Consider the following 19,916-nt stretch of genomic DNA (forward strand, 5'->3'; position numbering starts at 1 on the left):
TATTGATTTTTTTAAAAAATTCAGCATCCAGCCAGGTTGGATTTCCCCCCCCCTGTTTATGTTGTACTTATTTAATGTTTAGGTCATTCACCACCCCCACCCTTTTTTGTACACATTTTAATTGTTGCTGGATGTACGCTTTTTCTGGTTTTTTTCCTGTTTTGTCTTTTATTCCATTGATAAAACATAATTTATACCAGTGCCCTCTGGAATCAAACCCACACCCCAGATTCGTATCGCCCCTACCCTCCCTGTCTTTCACAAAGCCCTGAAAACACACTTCTGTGGCCTGGGGGCACTAAGAACTTTTCATATCCGCCAACGAGTGAAGAATAATTAGTATGAATGTGGGCGTCTGTTTTTTAAATGTGTAGGGCAGTGATGGCAAACCTTTTTTTCCTCTGGTGCTGAAACAGCATGGGCTTTAGAATTAACTTTAATTAGATTTGTATGTTTTTAGTAGTGAGATTTTTAGTACATTTAAATATTAGATTTCTTACATGTGTTGTATTCTTTGTTGTGAGGCGCCCTAAGTTCCAGGAGAAGGGCGGCATAGAAATATGATCCATCATATGTGTGTGTGTATGTGTGTGTGTGTGTGTGTGTGTGTGTGCGTTTTCGTAGATTTTCATGGATACAGGTATGAAGGTCTTGGCATATTCGGGTTTCTTCCCATGTATGTTTCAGAGATTCCTGGTGACCTTGGCTTGGAATTATTATTAGCAGTAAAATGAAATATATTTGAATAGCAATATATGTACAGAAGGGATTGGGAAATATAAACTATTTGCTTTGCTCACCCTAGCAGAAGGCCAAAGGCACCAGCCTGAAGATGAAGAGTGGGACCTCGTCCAAATTCCAGGAATCTCTGAAACATACACACACACACAATTTTTTTAAAAAAAGAAAGAGCAGGAGCAGATGCCCCTATCCCTGAACTAAGAACTTGGGGGGGGGACTTACAAGCTGCCCTGCATTGCTCAGAGTCAGCCCAGCCAGCCAGGGTTAGCCAGGCCGCGAGGTGAGCGCCACTGGAGCAAACTCCTCCCATAAGTCTGGGTCTCTCGTGCCCCGCGCTCTCAACACCTCAGGAACACCTGTGGCTTGTGCTCTGCAGGGCCGCGGCTCGCTTTTAACGCCGGCTTCGCGCTCCAGCGTGCGCCCCCAGTTTGGTCTCGTCGTCAGCTGCCGCCGTCGCCTCAGTGGAAGCGGCAGAGCGGCGGCGGCGAGGGGCCGTGGGGGCGGGGAAGGGCTGGCGGCGACTCCCGCCGGAGAGGAAAGAGAGGCGGAGGTGGGACGAAGCGTCCGGGCGAAACGGCTCGTGGGGTGCCTTCGCGGCAATCCATGGACGCCGTCCCCGGCCGGGAGAACTCTCTCCGGGGGGGAAAGAAGGGGGTGAGGGGAGAAGGAACCCCTCGGAATCCCTCGGCCGCATCTCGCCGGCGCCTTGACCAGCAAATCTGAGGCGAGGCGAGGAGGCCGGGTGGGGTCCTGTCCGAGCGGAGGCGCTCGCGCGTGGGGTGGGGGAGAGAGAGAGGGGGCTGAGGGAGCAGAAGCCCTCCTCCGCCTCTCCTCAGGAGCTTCGCGGCGCTACCGGCAGGGGGGACGCTTGCTCTCCGCCTCCGCCTCTTCCTCAGCGGCTCTCGGGCAGCCGGAACCCGCACGCGGCGGCGGCGGCGGCTGCAGGCGGCGGCGGCAAGGGAGCCGGGAGCGGAGGGATGTGGGGCTTTGGGGGAGGCAGGCTCTTCGGTTTCTTCTCCGCTCCCGTCCTGCTGGCCGTGGTCTGTTGCGCCCAGAGGTAGGAACCGGCGGCAGGCGGGGAGGCGGGGGGGAGGGGAGGGGGGAAGCAAGGAAAGGCTGCGCCTCGCTGAGGAAAAAGAACTGACCGGAGCTTTTCCACAACCTCTGTCCCTTCCTCGCTCCTCCTGCTTCGCTTGCCTCTGCCTCCTTTCGACTTCTTCTTCCCCCACTTCCTCGCCTTTCCTTGTCCCGGCCTCTCTCCTCGGCCCATCCCGTTACTTCACTTTCCTCAACCCCTCGGCCGCCTCTCTCTCCCTCGACTTCCCGGCTCTCCTCGCTCATGCCCCTGCCCGCTTTCCCTCAAAACTCCTTCTTCCACAGTGTGAACGATCCGGGGAACATGTCCTTCGTGAAAGAAACTGTGGATAAATTGTTGAAAGGCTACGACATTCGCCTCAGGCCGGATTTTGGAGGTGAGAGGCCCTGGGGAGGCTCCCCCACCCCCACCCCCCACCCCTTAGGTATTCTGGATGGGAGTTAAAACGGGTTGGGGGTGGGTGGGGGTTCTGCCTAGGAAAACCAAATCACCCCCCCCCCCAAACCCCTGGGCGCCAGGCAACCGTATGTCAAAATGACGCCACCGTCTGTTTCTTCATTAAGGGCCCCCAGTGAATGTCGGGATGAACATAGATATTGCCAGTATCGACATGGTCTCTGAAGTCAACATGGTGAGTAGACCTCTAGTTATTTCCACCAGGAAACGAGAAAGTGTTGCCTTCAAATGGATGGATTTTTTTTTTTACCCGATTCTGAATTTTGTCTTGGTAGCCCAAGCTTGATAGCTTTTTTTAAAAAATGATTGGGTTAAATCAGGTTCAAGAAGGCTCTTTAGATAAAGAGCTTTTGCAAAACACCTCCATTGTATCTCCTCCAGTGACTGGAAAGTTTGTGCATGAGTCTCAAGAAAACCAGGTCAGTAGATAATCTGAGATTTATTGGTGGTCCCTTGACTGCAATCTAGTCTACTACCTCCATGATGGTTTTGGATGCTATATTTCCTCTGCTGAGGCAGATCTTTTCTTGATTTGGGAAGTTGTAATGCAGCAAAAGCAAGTGTAATGGCTGGCTTGGGTGTGCCATATGCAGTTAGCTTTTGGATGGCAGCAGAGTGGACTGCATGCTGAAGCTACTGGAGGGAATATAGCCAGATTTTAGAGTGCTGTCTCAGGTGCTGAAAAGGAACTTCAGTTGCTTAGATGCATCTTCTCACTGTTTGTTGGGCTTGCGGATGGCATTACAGATAGAGGTCTGCTGCTTGAATTGATGTGAAATCTTTTCATAAAAAGCCAATGGAGATTGCTAGCATATAGTTAACCAGGTTAGCAATTTAAGTGTACTTCACTTTCATTTTGTCATGTACAAAAGCATATACATAGCTACTCCAAAGCAAGTTGCAGTGGTTTCAGTAGGTCTTTAGTGTTGAGTAAGTTTCAATAACTTATTTGAAACAAGAATTGTATTAGAAGATTTATTTTACTAACAACAAGAAATATTTTTCCAAGTGTGTGTGTGTGTGTGTGTGTGTGTGTGTGTGAGAGAGAGAGAGAGAGAGAGAGAGAGAGAGAGAGAGAGAGAGAGAGAGAGAGATGGTTTATGCATTAAAAAAGTGTACTAACTTCAATGTGCACTTTTAAGGTACAACTTTAAATTGTTAATGGTGAGTCTAAACTGGTTTAGAAAATGGAATATTTATATTAAAAATGTCAAGGTTTAACTATATAAAACAATGCATTTTATTTTATTTTGTTTACTTTACTGTTGTTTAATTCTTATTTTATATAGTTATTTTTAATAACATGGATACTACTTGAAATAATATGTAGAAATAATATACACAAATGTTTTCACTTTCACATTCATAATTTTCAAAAATAAATGAAACAAATATTTAGATATTTGTCAATTTAAAATTCTTAAAGAAACATAATGCACAGACTGCTTTAAAACTTGATTGAATTAATATTTTTTCTTTTATATAACATTTATATCAATCATATGTATAGTATTTGTTGGGACTGATTCTTTGTTCCAAAAGTATACATTATAATTTAAAATTTGTCTGAAAATGTAATGGTATATTTTGTGGATGCTAAATAATATCAGCCCATTAATGGTTACTAAGTAAAGAAAGGCAGATGATTGATGTATACTTTTTAAGACCTTAAACATGCCTGGGATAAACATATATCCATCCTAAGATAAAATACAGAAAATAGTATAAGGGCAGACTAGATGGACATGAGGTCTTTTTCTGCCGTCAGACTTCTATGTTTCTATGTTTCTATGTTTAAATGATTTGCGATCTTAAAGAGTCTAACATTTAATAACAAAGTTTAAATTTCTGTGTCTCCAAGATTCCATGATAAAATTAGTGTATATTTTAAGTTATATTTGTTTAAAATATTGAGAAAGCACCTATTGAAATATCCATTTTGGTGATATTGAAGTACATAAAACATTGTGCTACAATTCAAATGATTGTATATTTTTATCTGCTTTCATAGTAGAGAATAACATTATCTTAGCACAAATTTTACTACATTTATTATGATAATGCAACTCAGAAGTAAAAAAGCAATGAAGGGAAAGAAAATAGGTAATAGTTAACAAATGTAACGTTAGATTTTCCTAACAACAACAAATCTTGCATGAAAAAGCTTTCCCAAAGCCCCCCCCCCCCCAAGGTTCTGGAGACAGCTAGATAAAGAATTAAAGCCTGCTGAGGAATTAGGCAAAAATTGATGGGTAGCAGAATTAAATATTTTCTTCTGCTGCTGACTCTTGTATAAGTGTATGACATTCTGTGTCTACTTTTCCTAGTTCCATTAGCAAGTGTAAAATACTTTTTTTAAAAAAAATCTAAATATAATCGTTCCATGAAACAGAAGATGCAAATATTGTACATTGTCACTTTATGGATAAATATACAGCTTTCCTTAGATCGAGTTTCATTTTCTCTTAAGATATTTGATCCTTGATTCAAAGTTGTTTGCAAATTTACTGGCAACTGAAAGACTAAGAGTGCATTATAACAAGCTCTGGCTAATACATCATCTGTGTTCCCCTTTTAAATTTATTATTTTGGTTGTCAGTGATCAGTTATGTATGAGCAATAGCCAGATTCAGCATGGAGGGATTGACCCTGTAATGATAGTCTGAGCTTATGGAAACTTATATGGCTTAAAGACACATCTATTTTAAGTTTTCTATCAGAGATCTTAATTCAGTCTTGTCCATTGTGGGTTGCCATGGATAGAAGCTTTTCAACTGATATGCCAGTATTATGTAATATCTTCTTTTTAAAATGTGTCTGTTCCCTTACATATGTTTCTTCTGTTGCTGACTGACATGTATGACTATGTATGTGTATATTTGAGAGGAAGCAGATGGTTTAACTTTTTTTTTTACACTGCTTCATTGGAAAATGTATGTTCTGTTTTCTTTCTTTATTGCTCTAGAGTGCTTATCTTTATTTCTATTAGCCATTGTTAGCTAATTGACACTAAAATTCAGAGTAGGAAAATAATAATCACAATAGTGATAGATGTTCTGAGGAAAATATTAGATAATTGGTAAGAATTTACTTAAATCTACAAACCAGGATATGTTAATCCATCTGTGATTATGGGTATAATTATATTCAGCTCACCCTATTACTAAGATGTTTTTTTCTTTTTCCACATTCCCAGGCTTGCTAATTTTGCAGTGGTCTATCCTATATGTATTTTTAACAAAACCTAATATCTGGCTCCCTTTAAATATATCATTTTTTAACTCCAGCTAGGGCCATGATTCTCATTTTTCAACTGACAAACTAAAGAAGGTGATTAAAAAGAATGCTCAATACATTGGAAAATACTATATGAAAGATATATAAATATGTTTTCAAGGCTTTTGGCTCTATTCTACTTTGACCCATAATTTGTTATATAATCTCCATAATGCTGTCATTATGTTGGTTATCTGTTAGCTTTCTTTTCTTTTTATTTTTTTTCAGCAGCTAGATTTGTGCTTCTGATACTGTTACTTTATTATAATTCCTAGTATTATTGCTAATTAGAATGCTGATTAGGGCTCCTGGGAATTGCAGTGGAAGACCATACCTTATTTATTATTGGTCTGCAAAGTTACACAATAAAAGGATTAAAAGAGCTATGCTGAATCAGATCAAAGACCCTGGCATGTTTCTGTTTCCATCATGACCAACAAAATACCAATATATCAACAGAACCTGACTAAAGATAGCACATTTCTACACATGTTCTCCTGTAAGTGATATCAAAATGTCTGGGGCCTGTTTCTGTGAGGCAATATGTAAGTACTTTTGAATAGCAGCTACTCATAGCCTTATCTTTTATAAAGTTGCTTAAACCCAATTATGCTTATGCTGGTTTATATGAAAAATTCTTCAAACTAAAGCCAACATGCTGTTGCTGTCATTCCATCATCTGAAAGGCTACAAATGGTGTACTGACATATATTGTTGCCTGACATACTTTCCTAACTTGTCCCTAGAATCTTTTCCTATTGCGTCATACAGTTTATACTGTAACTTAGAATGAGTATTTATTATATTGCCATTTTTCCTTTTTTTCAGAAGATCAGGGTAACATACAGTATATGAACATCTCTCTTACATTTAGCCCTACAATGTCAGCTTGTGAGTAGGATGTGCTATGTGTCACACAAAGACTTTACATAGCTAAGGTCTTCTCAAACCTAGTCTTTCTCAAGTAACTGCTGTTTAATCACATCCATTCCATCAGATGTGCCTGGCATTTTGTAGGCACCTAAATCATTAAACTAGGCCACATATACCAATGGAAAGCTTAAAATAACTATCTAAAATAATGAATACAAACATACAAACAGAGCATATACTCTAACTAGTCTTCCATCAACTTAATTGATCTCTTGACAGCCCAAAATACTGATTGAAATTTCCAATGCAAATAGATGCCTGCTTTATGTTAGGTAATCAAACTTCTTGGCTCAGCCCAAAATGATTGTCATATGACAGCAAAACCACAAAATTTGCCATTTAATTTCTAGGCAAAGGATAAGATAGGCAGAGACTATCTGGTCTGACATCCTGACTACATTCAGAGCTTTTGAAATGGTAAATTTAATATATGTCTGGAGGAGTATTTGAAAAAATGGAGCAACATTCTTTTAAAATCTAGCCAAGGAAACACTAACATAAATTTTAGCCTTTGAGCACAATTTGTAAGCAAGCTACAGAATTGTGATGAGTAAAGTATGTGCCATTTGACAGAAATTGATGCCAGTTTTCAAAGAATGCCCTTTTAAAATCTGATTTTCCCAAACTGCCAGTAATATCATTGCTTTGCTACAAAATACAGTAAAATTTGCAAAGAAAAAATTGTCCTTGCTAAATGTATATAAAATGTTAAGTGGGAAAAAAAGCAGTAGAGATGCTTTTCATGGCTAAAGCTTTGTGACTGAAATCCTGATCACAAGTTTCACTCTGATTTGAAATCAGACATACCAAATCCAGTATTCTTTCTTGTTCTTCCCTTCATCATTATTTTGCATACAGCAAAAGTGGAAAGATTTATATTCTTTTTGATGCAACTGCTGCAACATTATCATTCACAGCATACTGAAGCTATAAATAAATAGATCAGGGACAGAGATTCAAGGAAACTCGCAGTTGGAAAGCAGTTTGTTCATATGTTTTCCCCTCTGCTTGAGTAAATGAAAATCTGTTCCAAATTATTCTGTGCAGTGCCACAGATCATGATTTTAGTTGAAATGTTATGTATACTACAGTAACAATTTCTGTAATTGTAAAGTCTACTGAATGCCAAAATGAGACCAATGAGTTCAGGTTTATTTTGGAACTAATAAAATACATTTTGCAATAATGGCTGGGGAAGGACAGTTTTTGAAATGGTTCCCTTGATTCAGATTTGGAACTGAGGACCATCTGGCTGTGATATTTGTCACCCTATTGATCACCACAGTAGATTTCCCTAATATGGCTGGCTAAGAGAACACTCTCTTCCTCTTATATCATTTTTTAAAATTCCTCCTAAAACTATGTGCTCAGTAAAAGAGGACCACCATTTCAAAGAGAAAGACTGAACTGAGCTTCAGACAAGGATATACAACTTGGATTTGATTTCTTGTAACTCCATGTATACCTATGAATTTCTTGGCAACAGCATGGAACTGATTTATCATAGCCTTTTCCAGTTCCCACACTCTTCCCTCCAAGGTACAAGTTGTCTTTGAAGTTATGGCAGACATGAAAAAAAGTCTTATGACTCGGATTCAAAGTTCCAATGGTTGCCCTACCCACCTGTGGTGACATACTTCACTTTGGCTGCTCAGCAACAGGGCACATTCACATGACAAGGTTTACAACGGTGTTGCTGAACTCTGGCAGTTTTCTGGTTGTCAGCAAAACCATATTCTTAGTGAACTATTGGTTTGCTTAATTACTTTGGCATTTGCTTAATGGCCATCTCAAAAAATGTAAAATCAGGATGGTCATAATTATAGCTAAGATTATGGTAAATGTTTGTCAAAAGTATTCTTTAAAATACAACCCTGAAGTCACATACTCTTCTGGAGGTTTCTTATGCATACATTAACCAATTGGCTGATGGTAATGATGCATATTTGTTTGGAAGCTCTGCTTAGCCCCATGTGTATGTTACCCTTCTAACTGTTTTTTAGGAATTCAGTTGCTTCCAACTCTCTGTGACCTGATGGATGTCATTTTGCAAAAACTAATACATTACTATTAGTAATTCCTTATTTATGTTCTTCTGAGATCATACTTGTATCATTAGTAACAGTCCCTATTCATCTTGTCATTCTTTTTTATTGTCTTTCATTTTTCCAAATATCATGTTTTTCTTCAGGAACTCTTAATTTTGCACTATATATCCAAAAGATTTAAGTTTTAGTTTCATTATTAGCATTTCCAATGGACAATGTATTCCATTATTTCATTTGTGGCCTAACATATTTTTAACAAGTTTATCTAGCACCAGCCTTTTCTACTTATCACAATTTATTTATTATTTTCACAATTGGAAATGTGTGGTTTATATACATTTGTTATCAGTTGCCTTTGAATCCCAATGTTTTGTTTAGACCTGCCATAATCTTTGTCCCTGGGATGATTTTTTAAAAATTTCATGGTTATAGTCAGAATCCCTATGACTCAGTAAACTAATACATCTTTTCTGAATTTTTTATCCCCTTCTGTATCATACTGTATCTGATTCTCAAAGACTTCCTGGACAGTCCCTGCTTTTGTTGGCAAGGTTTTTCAGAAGTGCTTTGCCATTCTCTCCTTCCCAAGGCTGAGAGAGAATGACTGGCCCAAGGTCACCCAACTGGCTGTGTGTCTGTGAGAGAGGGAGAGACTAAGGCAGGGCTAGAATTCAGTCTCCTGCTTTCTACCCTGATGCCTTAACCACTATATCAGACTGATTCTCTTTTTTTCCTGGATATTGGAATATAAATTCCTCAACTCCTTGCCCACACATTATTAAGAAAAACAAGGGTAGCACTTTAATTGTATCTTCTTGTAAAATTTTAAATAGTTCTACAGGGTTAACATCAACTCTTGAAGATTTGTTATCAGTATTTTAGGTTTTTACACTCAAGATGTGAGTCTCTAGAATTCATTTATCAAATTTTAATATGCATTATCCTTAATATGCCTTCCATTAAAGTTTTTTTTTTAATTTCTCTGATTTTTATAATTGTTTTGCTTTGCCATTTATTTATTATCTTCAGTTTCTTTTCAGTATTGACTTAGTTATAACTGCTTGTCACTTCTTCCAGTTCTCTCATACTCAATGCATAGTCCAGCAGTTTTTCCTTTGTTTCTGTTTCTTTTTATTTTTGCCTTTGTTTTGTACATGTCAGCAGATAATGATTTTGCTGTCTTTTGCATTTCAAGTTATTTTTATTTGCTTCTTCTTTAATGATGTCACAAATTTTAATCCAATATGCTGTAGGTATTCTATCCAATCTAATGCAATAAATCTATAGTTTCACTGCATAATCATATGAAATTTTGCTGAGATCATATCCCGTTGGTCTAGTTATTGTATTTACTTTTTTAGATAAAGTGGTAATTTTTTCAGGCAGGGATTTGTGAGTTGCAATTATATGAGACAGTCTTGCTGCCGGCTCAGTAGAGCATTCCATATTTGTGTACAGTGTATAAATAATCAATTTTATTTCAATATTGTCCATCTTGTATTGTCCATGCATTGAGTTGTCTTTCTGACTGTTGGAATGAAACATTTTCTATAAAAACCAAATTTTCCTGGCATACTCTTATTAGTCTATCACAATCACATGATTCATTAAGTACAGGGAATCTAGTCTACTTTGTGCTATTTTGCTTATAACTTCAGTTTTTTCAGCTTCCTCTGTTTTGTAAGACTTTTTGGGGTGGGGAGAGAAGATATTGTGTCAGTGGGTTGTTGCCTGTTGCCATAGAAATGTGCACCTTCTGTTTCTTTTGTATTGTTTGGAACATAGGTTACAATTAATATAATGCAGGTAGTTCTTGACTTAACTACTGTTACTAAACCCAGAATTATGGTTGTAAGACATTGCAGTCATAAGTCAAGACTTCCACATGACCAGAACTAATTTTCCAGATGTTTACATGAAAGATATTAACTGAATGCTGCAGTTAAGCAAATGCTGTGTTGATTAAGCAAACATCTTGCTTGTCAAGCAAACCTGTTCATTGGAAAGAAAAATGTTATATGCCTTTGAAACTAAAAAAAAGGGGGTGTGGGAGGGAAGGCTATTACAGATCTGAATAAAAGTTGTTTAACTTTTAGGCTACTTTATGACTGTAGTATGCCAGGAAATGAAAATTTAGTTTAAATGTGAATGAAGGGAATTAAAAAATTATCAGAAGTGGGTTAATTCGACTTGCTATACTTCAGAAGATAATGGAAGACCCAGTGATAAATTTGGATGGGGGGAGAATCTGTGTAACATTTTGAACAAAGGCGGGGGAAAACATTTTTCAGTCAGATGACAAAAATGGAGGGGCAGGAAAGGCACAAGAAGATATTTAAAAAGTATGCTTGGAGAGTTTGGTTTTGTAAAAAAATACCTGTTCATGCATATGTACAGAAAAGGAATGAAGCTGGAGCATAATTGATCAGATTTTTTTTTTAAAAAAAATAAAACTTAGATATAATTAGTGAAGGGTACAAGAATGATGAGAAGTTTTGAATGTGAGACTATTTCTAAGTGTCAAGAGTAGAAAGCAAAAACTCAAATTCTGTGTGAAAAGTCTTCAAAAATAATTTGGGCAATGCTTGGGAAAGAGTGAAAATAATAATACAGGATACCACAGAAGCGTATGGGATTGCTTTAGTGGGAAACATGAAAAAAAGATTCTTCATGGCATAGTAAAATGCAGAAAGCTGTGGATTAGAAAAATATATATAGGAGAAAAATTATTGCAAAAAGTGAAGGCAAGGCAAAGATACTATGTAACTTGTACAGTGATATCATGGTTACAAGCAATGTGATGAAAGAAAACAAAGTGCATTTAGTATTACAAGATAGGGGAAAATTCAACATAATTTTATCGGAAGCAAACATTGTTTTGGAAATGAATGAAGAGAGCTAGACAAGATGACCTCACCAGAATGAATAAAATTTAAAATAAATCTGATGAAATAATCTTTGATGTACCCCATTAGTTTGCTAAGTATGCCTTGGAAAGTATTTGGAATAATTCTGAATAAAAGTATGCAAAGGATTATGTGAATAAATTTAGGGGAGGTAAAAGAGCAATTATTTTGAGCAAGAATATGTAACCCAGATTTCTGCTTTTTGTAATACTGTTAAGAAATGTCAAATGTGCTAACATTTATTCTACGTACAGTACAGTATATTGATTTAGATAAAGTATAGAATAAAATGAATACAGGTGGTCCTTGATTAATGACTATTCATTCAGCAATTATGACAGCAGTGAACAATTGAATTTATGATCAGCCCGAGTATAGAAGAACAGTATTGGAAGAGAGTTTGTAAGTCATCTAGTCTAAGCCCTTGACTCACGCAGGAGATCCTATACCATTTCTGACAAGCAGCTGTCCACACTCTTCTTGAAAGCCTCCAGTGATGAAGCACCTACAACATCTGCAGGCAAGCTGTTCCATTGGTTTATTGTCTTCACTGTCAGAAAATTGCTCCGTATTTCTGGATTGAATCTCTCCTTGATCAATTTCCATCTATCTATTGTTCCTTGTCTGGCCACTGGGTTATTTGAAAACAGGTTGTTCTTCTCTCTGTGGACAGCTCCTCAAATATTGGGATAATACGTGAAATATTCTTTGAGTATACATCCTTGAAGTTGTGGTAGTTGAAGCATATCTATTTCACATGATTACATTTCAGGCACTTTGCAACCAGCTTGCAATTATGATGTCACAGTGTCTTTCAGTCATGTGATTACCATTTGCCATGTTCGCTGCTGACTTCTGATGAATGAAGCCAATGGGGAAGCTGGCAGGAGATATCTCAAATGATGGTCACATGCCATCAGGACTACACAGGATTCAGCTAACAATCACAATAGCAACTGTCAGCACTGCAATGATAGGTCAGCATGGTTATGTGACATTAGATTGTATGACTGTGTCACTTAGCAATGGAGTACCTGGTCCTTATTACTGTGATTAATTGAGGACTTGCTTTATGTTTGAATTATGGACAGTTTTGAACAAATTGGTTGCTAAGTGTATTTTATGCATAAAAGTTATGCAATGATTAGCTGATTGTGCAATGATTATTTTAAGAATATGCTTTGCTATATGAAGTGAGAGTTGAGTAAGTCTGGAGTAATGTAAAAGTCAGTTGAATACAATGTATGAGGTAAAATAGTAAAAGTCAGGGTCAAGAATTAATGTGTATTAAATTAACATGGATTTAATATCAAAGAAGTATGAGTGGTTTGGCCATACAGAAAGAATGAATAAGTAATGAATTATAAAGTAGTACATGGAGGGAAGGAAATACTAAACAAGTCATGCTTTGACTAAAGTAAGATTCTCAAAAAGAAAGAATTGAAAAGTTTAAAAAGAAAAAAGAAAAGTTATATGCAGTGGTCTATGAGTTCATAATGGAAATGTATGCAAAAGTTTCATTTTTATTTTTTTAAACCCAGAATTATGTATAATTTAAACAAACACACACACACACACACACACGTGTGTGTGTGTGTGTAACTTGTCTTTGCTGATAACATATTCCAGTGAAGTAAAAAAAGAAAATTCTGTATTTTTAAGTGTAGCCTGATCATGCAAAGAAAACATTTTAAAAATGATGAAGTGGATTATCTAGGCTTTTGTCGGTGTTGGTAGGGGGAAAGAGGTTGACTCCTAGGCTCTCCTTTGTGGGGTGCCTCAGGAATTGGTCCTCTCCCCCCTCCTGTTTAACATCTACATGAAACCAATGGGTGAGATCATCCAATGGCATGGGGTGAGGTTCCATCAGTACGCTGATGACAATCAGCTGTACACTTCCACCCCGTGTCAGTTCAGTGAAGTGAGGTGGAGGTGGTGAGGGTCTGGATGGGAGTCAACAAACTCAGAGTCAGCCTTGACAAAACTGAGTGGTTTATTTATTTATTCGATTTTTATGCTGCCTTTCTCCTTAGACTCAGGACGGCTTACAGCATGTTAGCAATAGCACTTTTTAACAGAGCCAACATATTGCCCCCACAATCCAGGTCCTCATTTTACCCACTTCGGAAGGATGGAAGGCTGAGTCAACCTTGAGCCGGTCATGAGATTTGAACCACTGGCCTACAGATCTACAGTCAGCTTTAGTGGCCTGCAGTATAGCACACTACCTGCTGTGCCACCCTAGGTCAATCATTCCCTCCCAAGAACTGTTCCATCTGTCCATCCTTAACTCGGGGAGAGGGGGATTTTAACCTCCTCAGAATGGGTCCGCAATATGTGAGTCCTCCTAGATCCGCAGCTGAGATTAGAACAACATCTCTCAGCTGTGGTTAGGGAGATCTTTGCACAAGTTTGCCTAGTGCACCAGTTGCAGCTCTATTTGGATCAGTCATCTCATGCTCTTATTACCTCACAGTTTGATTACTGCAATGCACTCTACATAAGGCTACCCTTAAAGAGTGTTCAGAGACTACTATTAGTCCAGAATGCAGCCGCATGAGTTGTAGTGGGTGTGTCTAGATATACCCATATAACACATGTACTCTGTGAGCTGCACTGGCTTCCAGTCGGTGTCCGGGTGCAATTTAAAGTGTTGGTTATCACCTATAAAGCCTTACATGGCTTAGGGCCTGACTATTTATGGTACTCTCTTCTGCCTCACACTTCCAAGTGGCCGATTGGAGCCCACAGGGTTGGCCTTCTCCAGGTCCCATTGTCCAAACAATGTCAACTGGCAGGGTCACATGGGTGAGCCTTCTCTGTGGTGTCTCCAGCTCTCAGAACCAGCTTCTTCCAGAGATCCATACTGCATGCCCCTCCTGGCTTTCCGGAAAGACTTAAAAACCTGGCTTTGTCCTCAGGCCTGGGGTTGTTGAGCAATAGCATCTAGCTATGACCTAAAAGTGATGAATGTTTATAGGGTTTTTAAAATTGTTTTATATTGTTTTTAATTTTGTTGTATTTGCCCAAAGTCCAATAGGAGTTGGGCGCCTATAAATGTAACAAATTAAATTAAATTTTTCAGTGAGATTTCAAACCTGGGAATAGTACAGAAACAGCATTGGTCATGCTTATGTATAGCATCTGCCATGAATAGAATGGAGCTAGGATAGGAGTGAGATTCAGAAGGTTCCAACAGGTTATAAAGAACCAGTAGCAGAAATTTTGAGTAGTTCAAAGAACTGGCAAATACCACCACTGGTTGGCCCCAGAGTGGGGTGGGAATGGAGATTTTGCAATATTCTTCCCCTGCCATGCCCACCAAGCTACGCCCACAGAACCGGTAGGGAAATGTTTTCACCCCTGGACTAGGACATTTATGCCTTACTTGACTCTCAGTGGCTTTCAGTGATTGGCTGAGGGTGGTACAGCATTGTTCTAGTTTGACTCTTTTCTTCAGGACCAATTCATGTCAGTGATGACTGAGCAAGATAGGTCCTCCCATCAGTACCTACTATGTAAAGTTCTCCCCCCCCCCTGTTCTGTCGAGCTCTCTGGTACACTCCTCCCAAAAATTCAGAGATACAAATTTCAGACACACACACGTTTGAAAATTCAAAACAATGTTCTTTATAATGAAAATTCCCTTAAATTAAGCCCTCTTTTGGTATAGCAAAGAGCACTTGTCTCCAAACAAATTGGTAATTTGTACAAGTCCCTTATCAGTTCTGTGATACCTAGCTTGCAGCTGTGAGGCAATTCACAGTCCTCCTTTCACAAAGTGAAACACACTTTGCTCTGGTTTAGTTTCAAAGTGGGGAAAAATCAGCACACAAAAGGTCAAATTCAGTAAAGCAGTCACGAAACACAATGATCAGATAATCCTCCACAATGGCCAAACCCACAGGCTGCTATTTATAGCAGCCTCACTAATTACCACAGCCCCACCCAACCACAGGTGGCCTCATTTTCTTTGATAATAATCTCTCAGTAGTTGTTGCCTATGCATCGCTCTCTGCATGCGTGGCTGTATCATTAACTCTTGTTATAAATCCAAGGAGGAGCTAGATAATTGATCTCCTTCTGAGCTGTCTGCCACACTCTCCTCCTCCCTGTCACTCATGTCTTCTTGGTCAGAGGAGCCTTCATCAGCAGATTCCACCGGGGGCAAAACAGGCCTGCAGCATGTAGATGTCTCCTCCACATCCACAGTCCTTGGGGCAGGAGCTGGGCCAGAGCTAACCACAACACCCCCGTCATGCTTAATATCCATCAGTATAGATCACCATGGATTATATATCCCCATCCCTAGTAAATTCAATGACACTATGAGGATCTTATCCTGATATTTTGAGACTGGGGGGGTGCCTAGATGGGGAAAAATAGGCTTCAGATGGGTAATTTTGGAGCAGGTGACAAATTTGGCTAGGAAGTTCTTTTCACAGCTTCATCTTGTGGGCCAGTTCAGCCCATTCCTGGATCAGTAGAACTTATTTACGCTATTCATGCCCAAGTTACCTCCCGAGCTCCATTTTCATTGGCAGAAAGTTGCAGGAAGCCATTGCAATTGAAAATGAAGCTTGCAAAGGCCTCAGGCAGCATTCCCAAGCTCTGTTTTCACTGGTTGCCGGAGACTGTCGTAGCTGAAAATAGCTTGGGAGCCTGTTTTCACTAGCAGAATGCTTGGGCCACCACAGACGCCCCAGATATAAGTTGGTCAAACAATGTCCACTGGCAGGGTCACATGGGAGGGCCTTTGCCACACCCACCACAGCCCTCCAAATTCAGACACAACCCTGATTCAGCCCTCAGTTAAATTGAGTTTGACATCCCTGATCTAATGGCTCTGGAAAAAAGAATACATAAAGTTTAGTTCTAAAGAAATGCAAAGTAAGACAAATAGAATATAACGTAATAAAAAAAATTCTAAATATAGGTTGAGAAATAAAGAAAGTAACTAATTACCAGAATGATGAAACTGGAAGTAACAAATTAAATCTGTTGGTGAATAAAATCAAGGTTGTGCTCTATATTTCCATGGGCATTAATCCATACACAAGAAGATGAATGTATGAGTTTGCAGCCTCTCTTGATCAGCTAAAAATAAATCTAAGATTGATTATCTACCACGGTATGCTGTATTTGCTCAATTTCCTTTTGAATAATAGTTAGATTTTTATTAATGGCAGTTAAATGTTTGTGGAGTATTAATGAGGGAAAAATATAACAAAATGTTCAGGTATCATAAAAACTTATTGGTAAACTTTTTAGTATAGTTATTCCACATAGCCACATACTGATTATTTTAACCTTGGGAAATCTGTACTAAATAATAATAAGCTATCTGAAATATTGTTAGTAGAGTTTGAACATGGCTTGATATATTATTACATGCTTCTTTATTAGTATGAACTGGAGGTCTGAAGAAAATGATATACAGTATCTGCATCCAGTAGCATGCCCTTTATATAATGCCATTCCCCATTATTTGACAATATTTAAAATGGGTGACACTCAAAGCATCAGCAAACATTGTTTACTGCTATTTGATCTGAAGTCGTGTGGTTTTAACTCTCATTTGTCATACCGATTATCAGCACATAGAACAAGTATCATGATACTGAAGAATAAAAGGAAAAAATAAGTGACCCATTCTTTTATAGCCACCTTAATGGCTTGTGTAGAAATAAACTCTTGAAATACTGCAGATTGCAAAGATCTACATATACAAAACATGAGAGTCAATGAAGAAAATAGGACTTTGAATGATCGGGACGAAGGACAAGGCAGATTGTAAACTAAATTAACAACCAGAAAATTAAGAACATTAGAAATAATTAATGATATTCACCAATTTGCCTATTTATATTTTAAATAAAGGTAGAGAAAATGCTCTCATAATAAAACAAAGTAATATAACTGATTCATGTTTCAAGGACAAATTTTACTTACTATGTAAGGTCTTTGATATGTCTAAAGAGAAAAAGGAAATCTTTTGAATAATATTAAAATAGACATCTAGAACATAAAAATAAAGGCAATTCATAAATAAGGTTTAGAATGCTTTTGGTATCTGTGAACAAGGAATGCATTAAAAATTATAATACAAGAAAAGACAGCTACAATACCATATATAGCACGAGTATCAAACCATTTTACTCTCTGGAAGCCCAGGAGGCAAAAAATCCCTTAACGGACAAACTGGAAGTTTGGAAAAATGCACTTCCGGTTTGCCATTGTGCTGTTTTTGGCACTCCGGAGGGTTCAGGGAAGCTTCCCTGAAGCCCCATAGTGCAAAAAACGTCTTCTGCAATCTCCTATAAATAGATTACAACTATCCAGCCGTATATACAGCCAGTAAGAAATAGCATTCAATGGGCAAAAGGAAAGTGGGGCTTTTGATCATGGTGCAATGTACTGACAGGTATTTTGGTGTTAGGCTTTGCTTTCGTGTCTCGAGTGAATGCAGAAAAGGGTCGTTAGTGCCAAAGCAGCCCCCCCCTTCTGGGATCTACGTCTGTTATGGTCCTGGACCCCAGAGAGCGCATCAAGCTCGAGAGCGAGGGAAGCTGACTGGCTGGCTGGTAGGCTGGGCAGGTGGCGAGCTAGGAAAAAGCTTTTAACGGGGAAGGGGATGGAGGCCTTTTTTCTGCTGCTTCTTTGCTAAAGCACCCCGAGAAGCGGCTCAGTTACCTTCCCGAGTTTTTGCAAGTGCTTCTCTTGCAGTTTGAAGGCTCTTCTTGCTGCTTCTATGTAACATAACCGTAACTAGGTAAGCCCAGAGAGAGAGCTGTAGCTCCAAGGAATGGTTGCAGAGTGTTTTCCAAGATTTTTTTTTTAAAGGACAACTAATTTGTCTGCACTGGTACAATAGGGGGTCCTGCTTGAACGGGGTGGCCGGGGGTGGATTAGAAGACTTTCAAGTTCCCTTCCAATTCTTGTCTTAGTTTTAAATAATAAAAAGTGGGTGTGGACAAAACTATGGCTTCAGCCCTGGGGGAGGTGGGGAAAGGGAAAAGGCTTTTAAATTTTTGCTCCATCATGGGGATTGAAAGAGTCATGGGTGAAAAGGACTAGCGAACGCAGTGACTGTTGAAATTAGCAGTTTTTTATTGATAGACAACAATAAACAGTGGACAAGGCCATTGGAGCTGTGAGTTCCGCCACCTGTCTACTGGATCCGTGTCCCTCCTGGTTGGTCTCGGCCAGTAGGGAGGTGACACGGAGCTGGGCCCAGGAGATTACCAATGCTTCCTTGGGGAGGGGAGTTTTTCCATCACTCTATAAAGAAGCGCTTGTGCGCCCCCTCCTCAAGAAGCCCTCCCTGGACCCAGCCGTACTTAACAACTATCGTCCAGTCTCCAACCTTCCCTTTATGGGGAAGGTTGTCGAGAAGGTGGTGGCGCTCCAGCTCCAGCGGTCCTTGGAAGAAGCTGATTATCTAGGTCCCCAGCAGTCGGGTTTCAGGCTCGGTTACAGCACGGAAACCGCTTTGGTCGCGTTGATGGATGATCTCTGGCGGGCCCGGGACAGGGGTTTATCCTCTGTCCTGCTGCTCCTCGATCTCTCAGCGGCTTTCGATACCATCGACCATGGTATCCTTCTGCACCGGTTGGAGGGGCTGGGGGTGGGAGGCACTGTTCTTCAGTGGTTCTCCTCCTACCTCTCTGGCCGGTCGCAGTCGGTGTTAGTGGGGGGTCAGAGGTCGGCTCCGAGGTCTCTCCCTTGTGGGGTGCCTCAGGGGTCGGTCCTCTCCCCCTTGCTATTTAACATCTACATGAAACCGCTGGATGAGATCATCCAAGGACATGGGGTGAGGTATCATCAATATGCCGATGATACCCAGCTTTACATCTCCACCCCATGCCCAGTCAACGAAGCGGTGGAAGTGATGTGCTGGTGCCTGGAGGCTGTTGGGACCTGGATGGGTGTCAACAGACTCAAGCTCAACCCGGATAAGACAGAGTGGCTGTGGGTTTTGCCTCCCAAGGACAATTCCATCTGTCCGTCCATTACCCTGGGGGGGGAATTATTGACCCCCTCAGAGAGGGTCCGCAACTTGGGCGTCCTCCTCGATCCACAGCTCACATTAGAAAACCATCTCTCAGCTGTGGCGAGGGGGGCGTTTGCCCAGGTTCGCCTGGTGCACCAGTTGCGGCCCTATCTGGACCGGGATTCATTGCTCATAGTCACTCATGCCCTCATCACCTCAAGATTCGACTACTGTAACGCTCTCTACATGGGGCTACCTTTGAAAAGTGTTTGGAAACTTCAGATCGTGCAGAATGCAGCTGCGAGAGCAGTCATGGGCTTACCTAGGTATGCCCATGTTTCACCATCACTCCGCAGTCTGCATTGGCTGCCGATCAATTTCCGGTCACAATTCAAAGTGTTGGTTATGACCTTTAAAGCCCTTCATGGCATCGGACCAGAATATCTCCGAGACCGCCTTCTGCCGCA

General features: G+C 40.0%; 1 protein-coding gene across 1 annotated transcript in view; it reads left to right on the forward strand.

Moving 5' to 3' along the window:
- Positions 1-1,691: 1,691 nt before the first annotated feature.
- The window catches only part of GABRB3 (gamma-aminobutyric acid type A receptor subunit beta3), a 123,002-nt gene continuing 104,777 nt past the window's right edge, over positions 1,692-19,916 (forward strand). The window contains exons 1-3 of the mRNA XM_070751823.1: positions 1,692-1,798; positions 2,122-2,213; positions 2,401-2,468. Of these exons, the coding sequence (XP_070607924.1) occupies positions 1,719-1,798; positions 2,122-2,213; positions 2,401-2,468 (240 nt within the window). The 5' untranslated portion in view covers positions 1,692-1,718. The remainder of the gene's footprint in view (positions 1,799-2,121; positions 2,214-2,400; positions 2,469-19,916) is intronic.

Source organism: Erythrolamprus reginae, chromosome 4 (genome assembly GCF_031021105.1).
Source record: "Erythrolamprus reginae isolate rEryReg1 chromosome 4, rEryReg1.hap1, whole genome shotgun sequence".
NCBI lineage: Eukaryota > Metazoa > Chordata > Lepidosauria > Squamata > Dipsadidae > Erythrolamprus > Erythrolamprus reginae.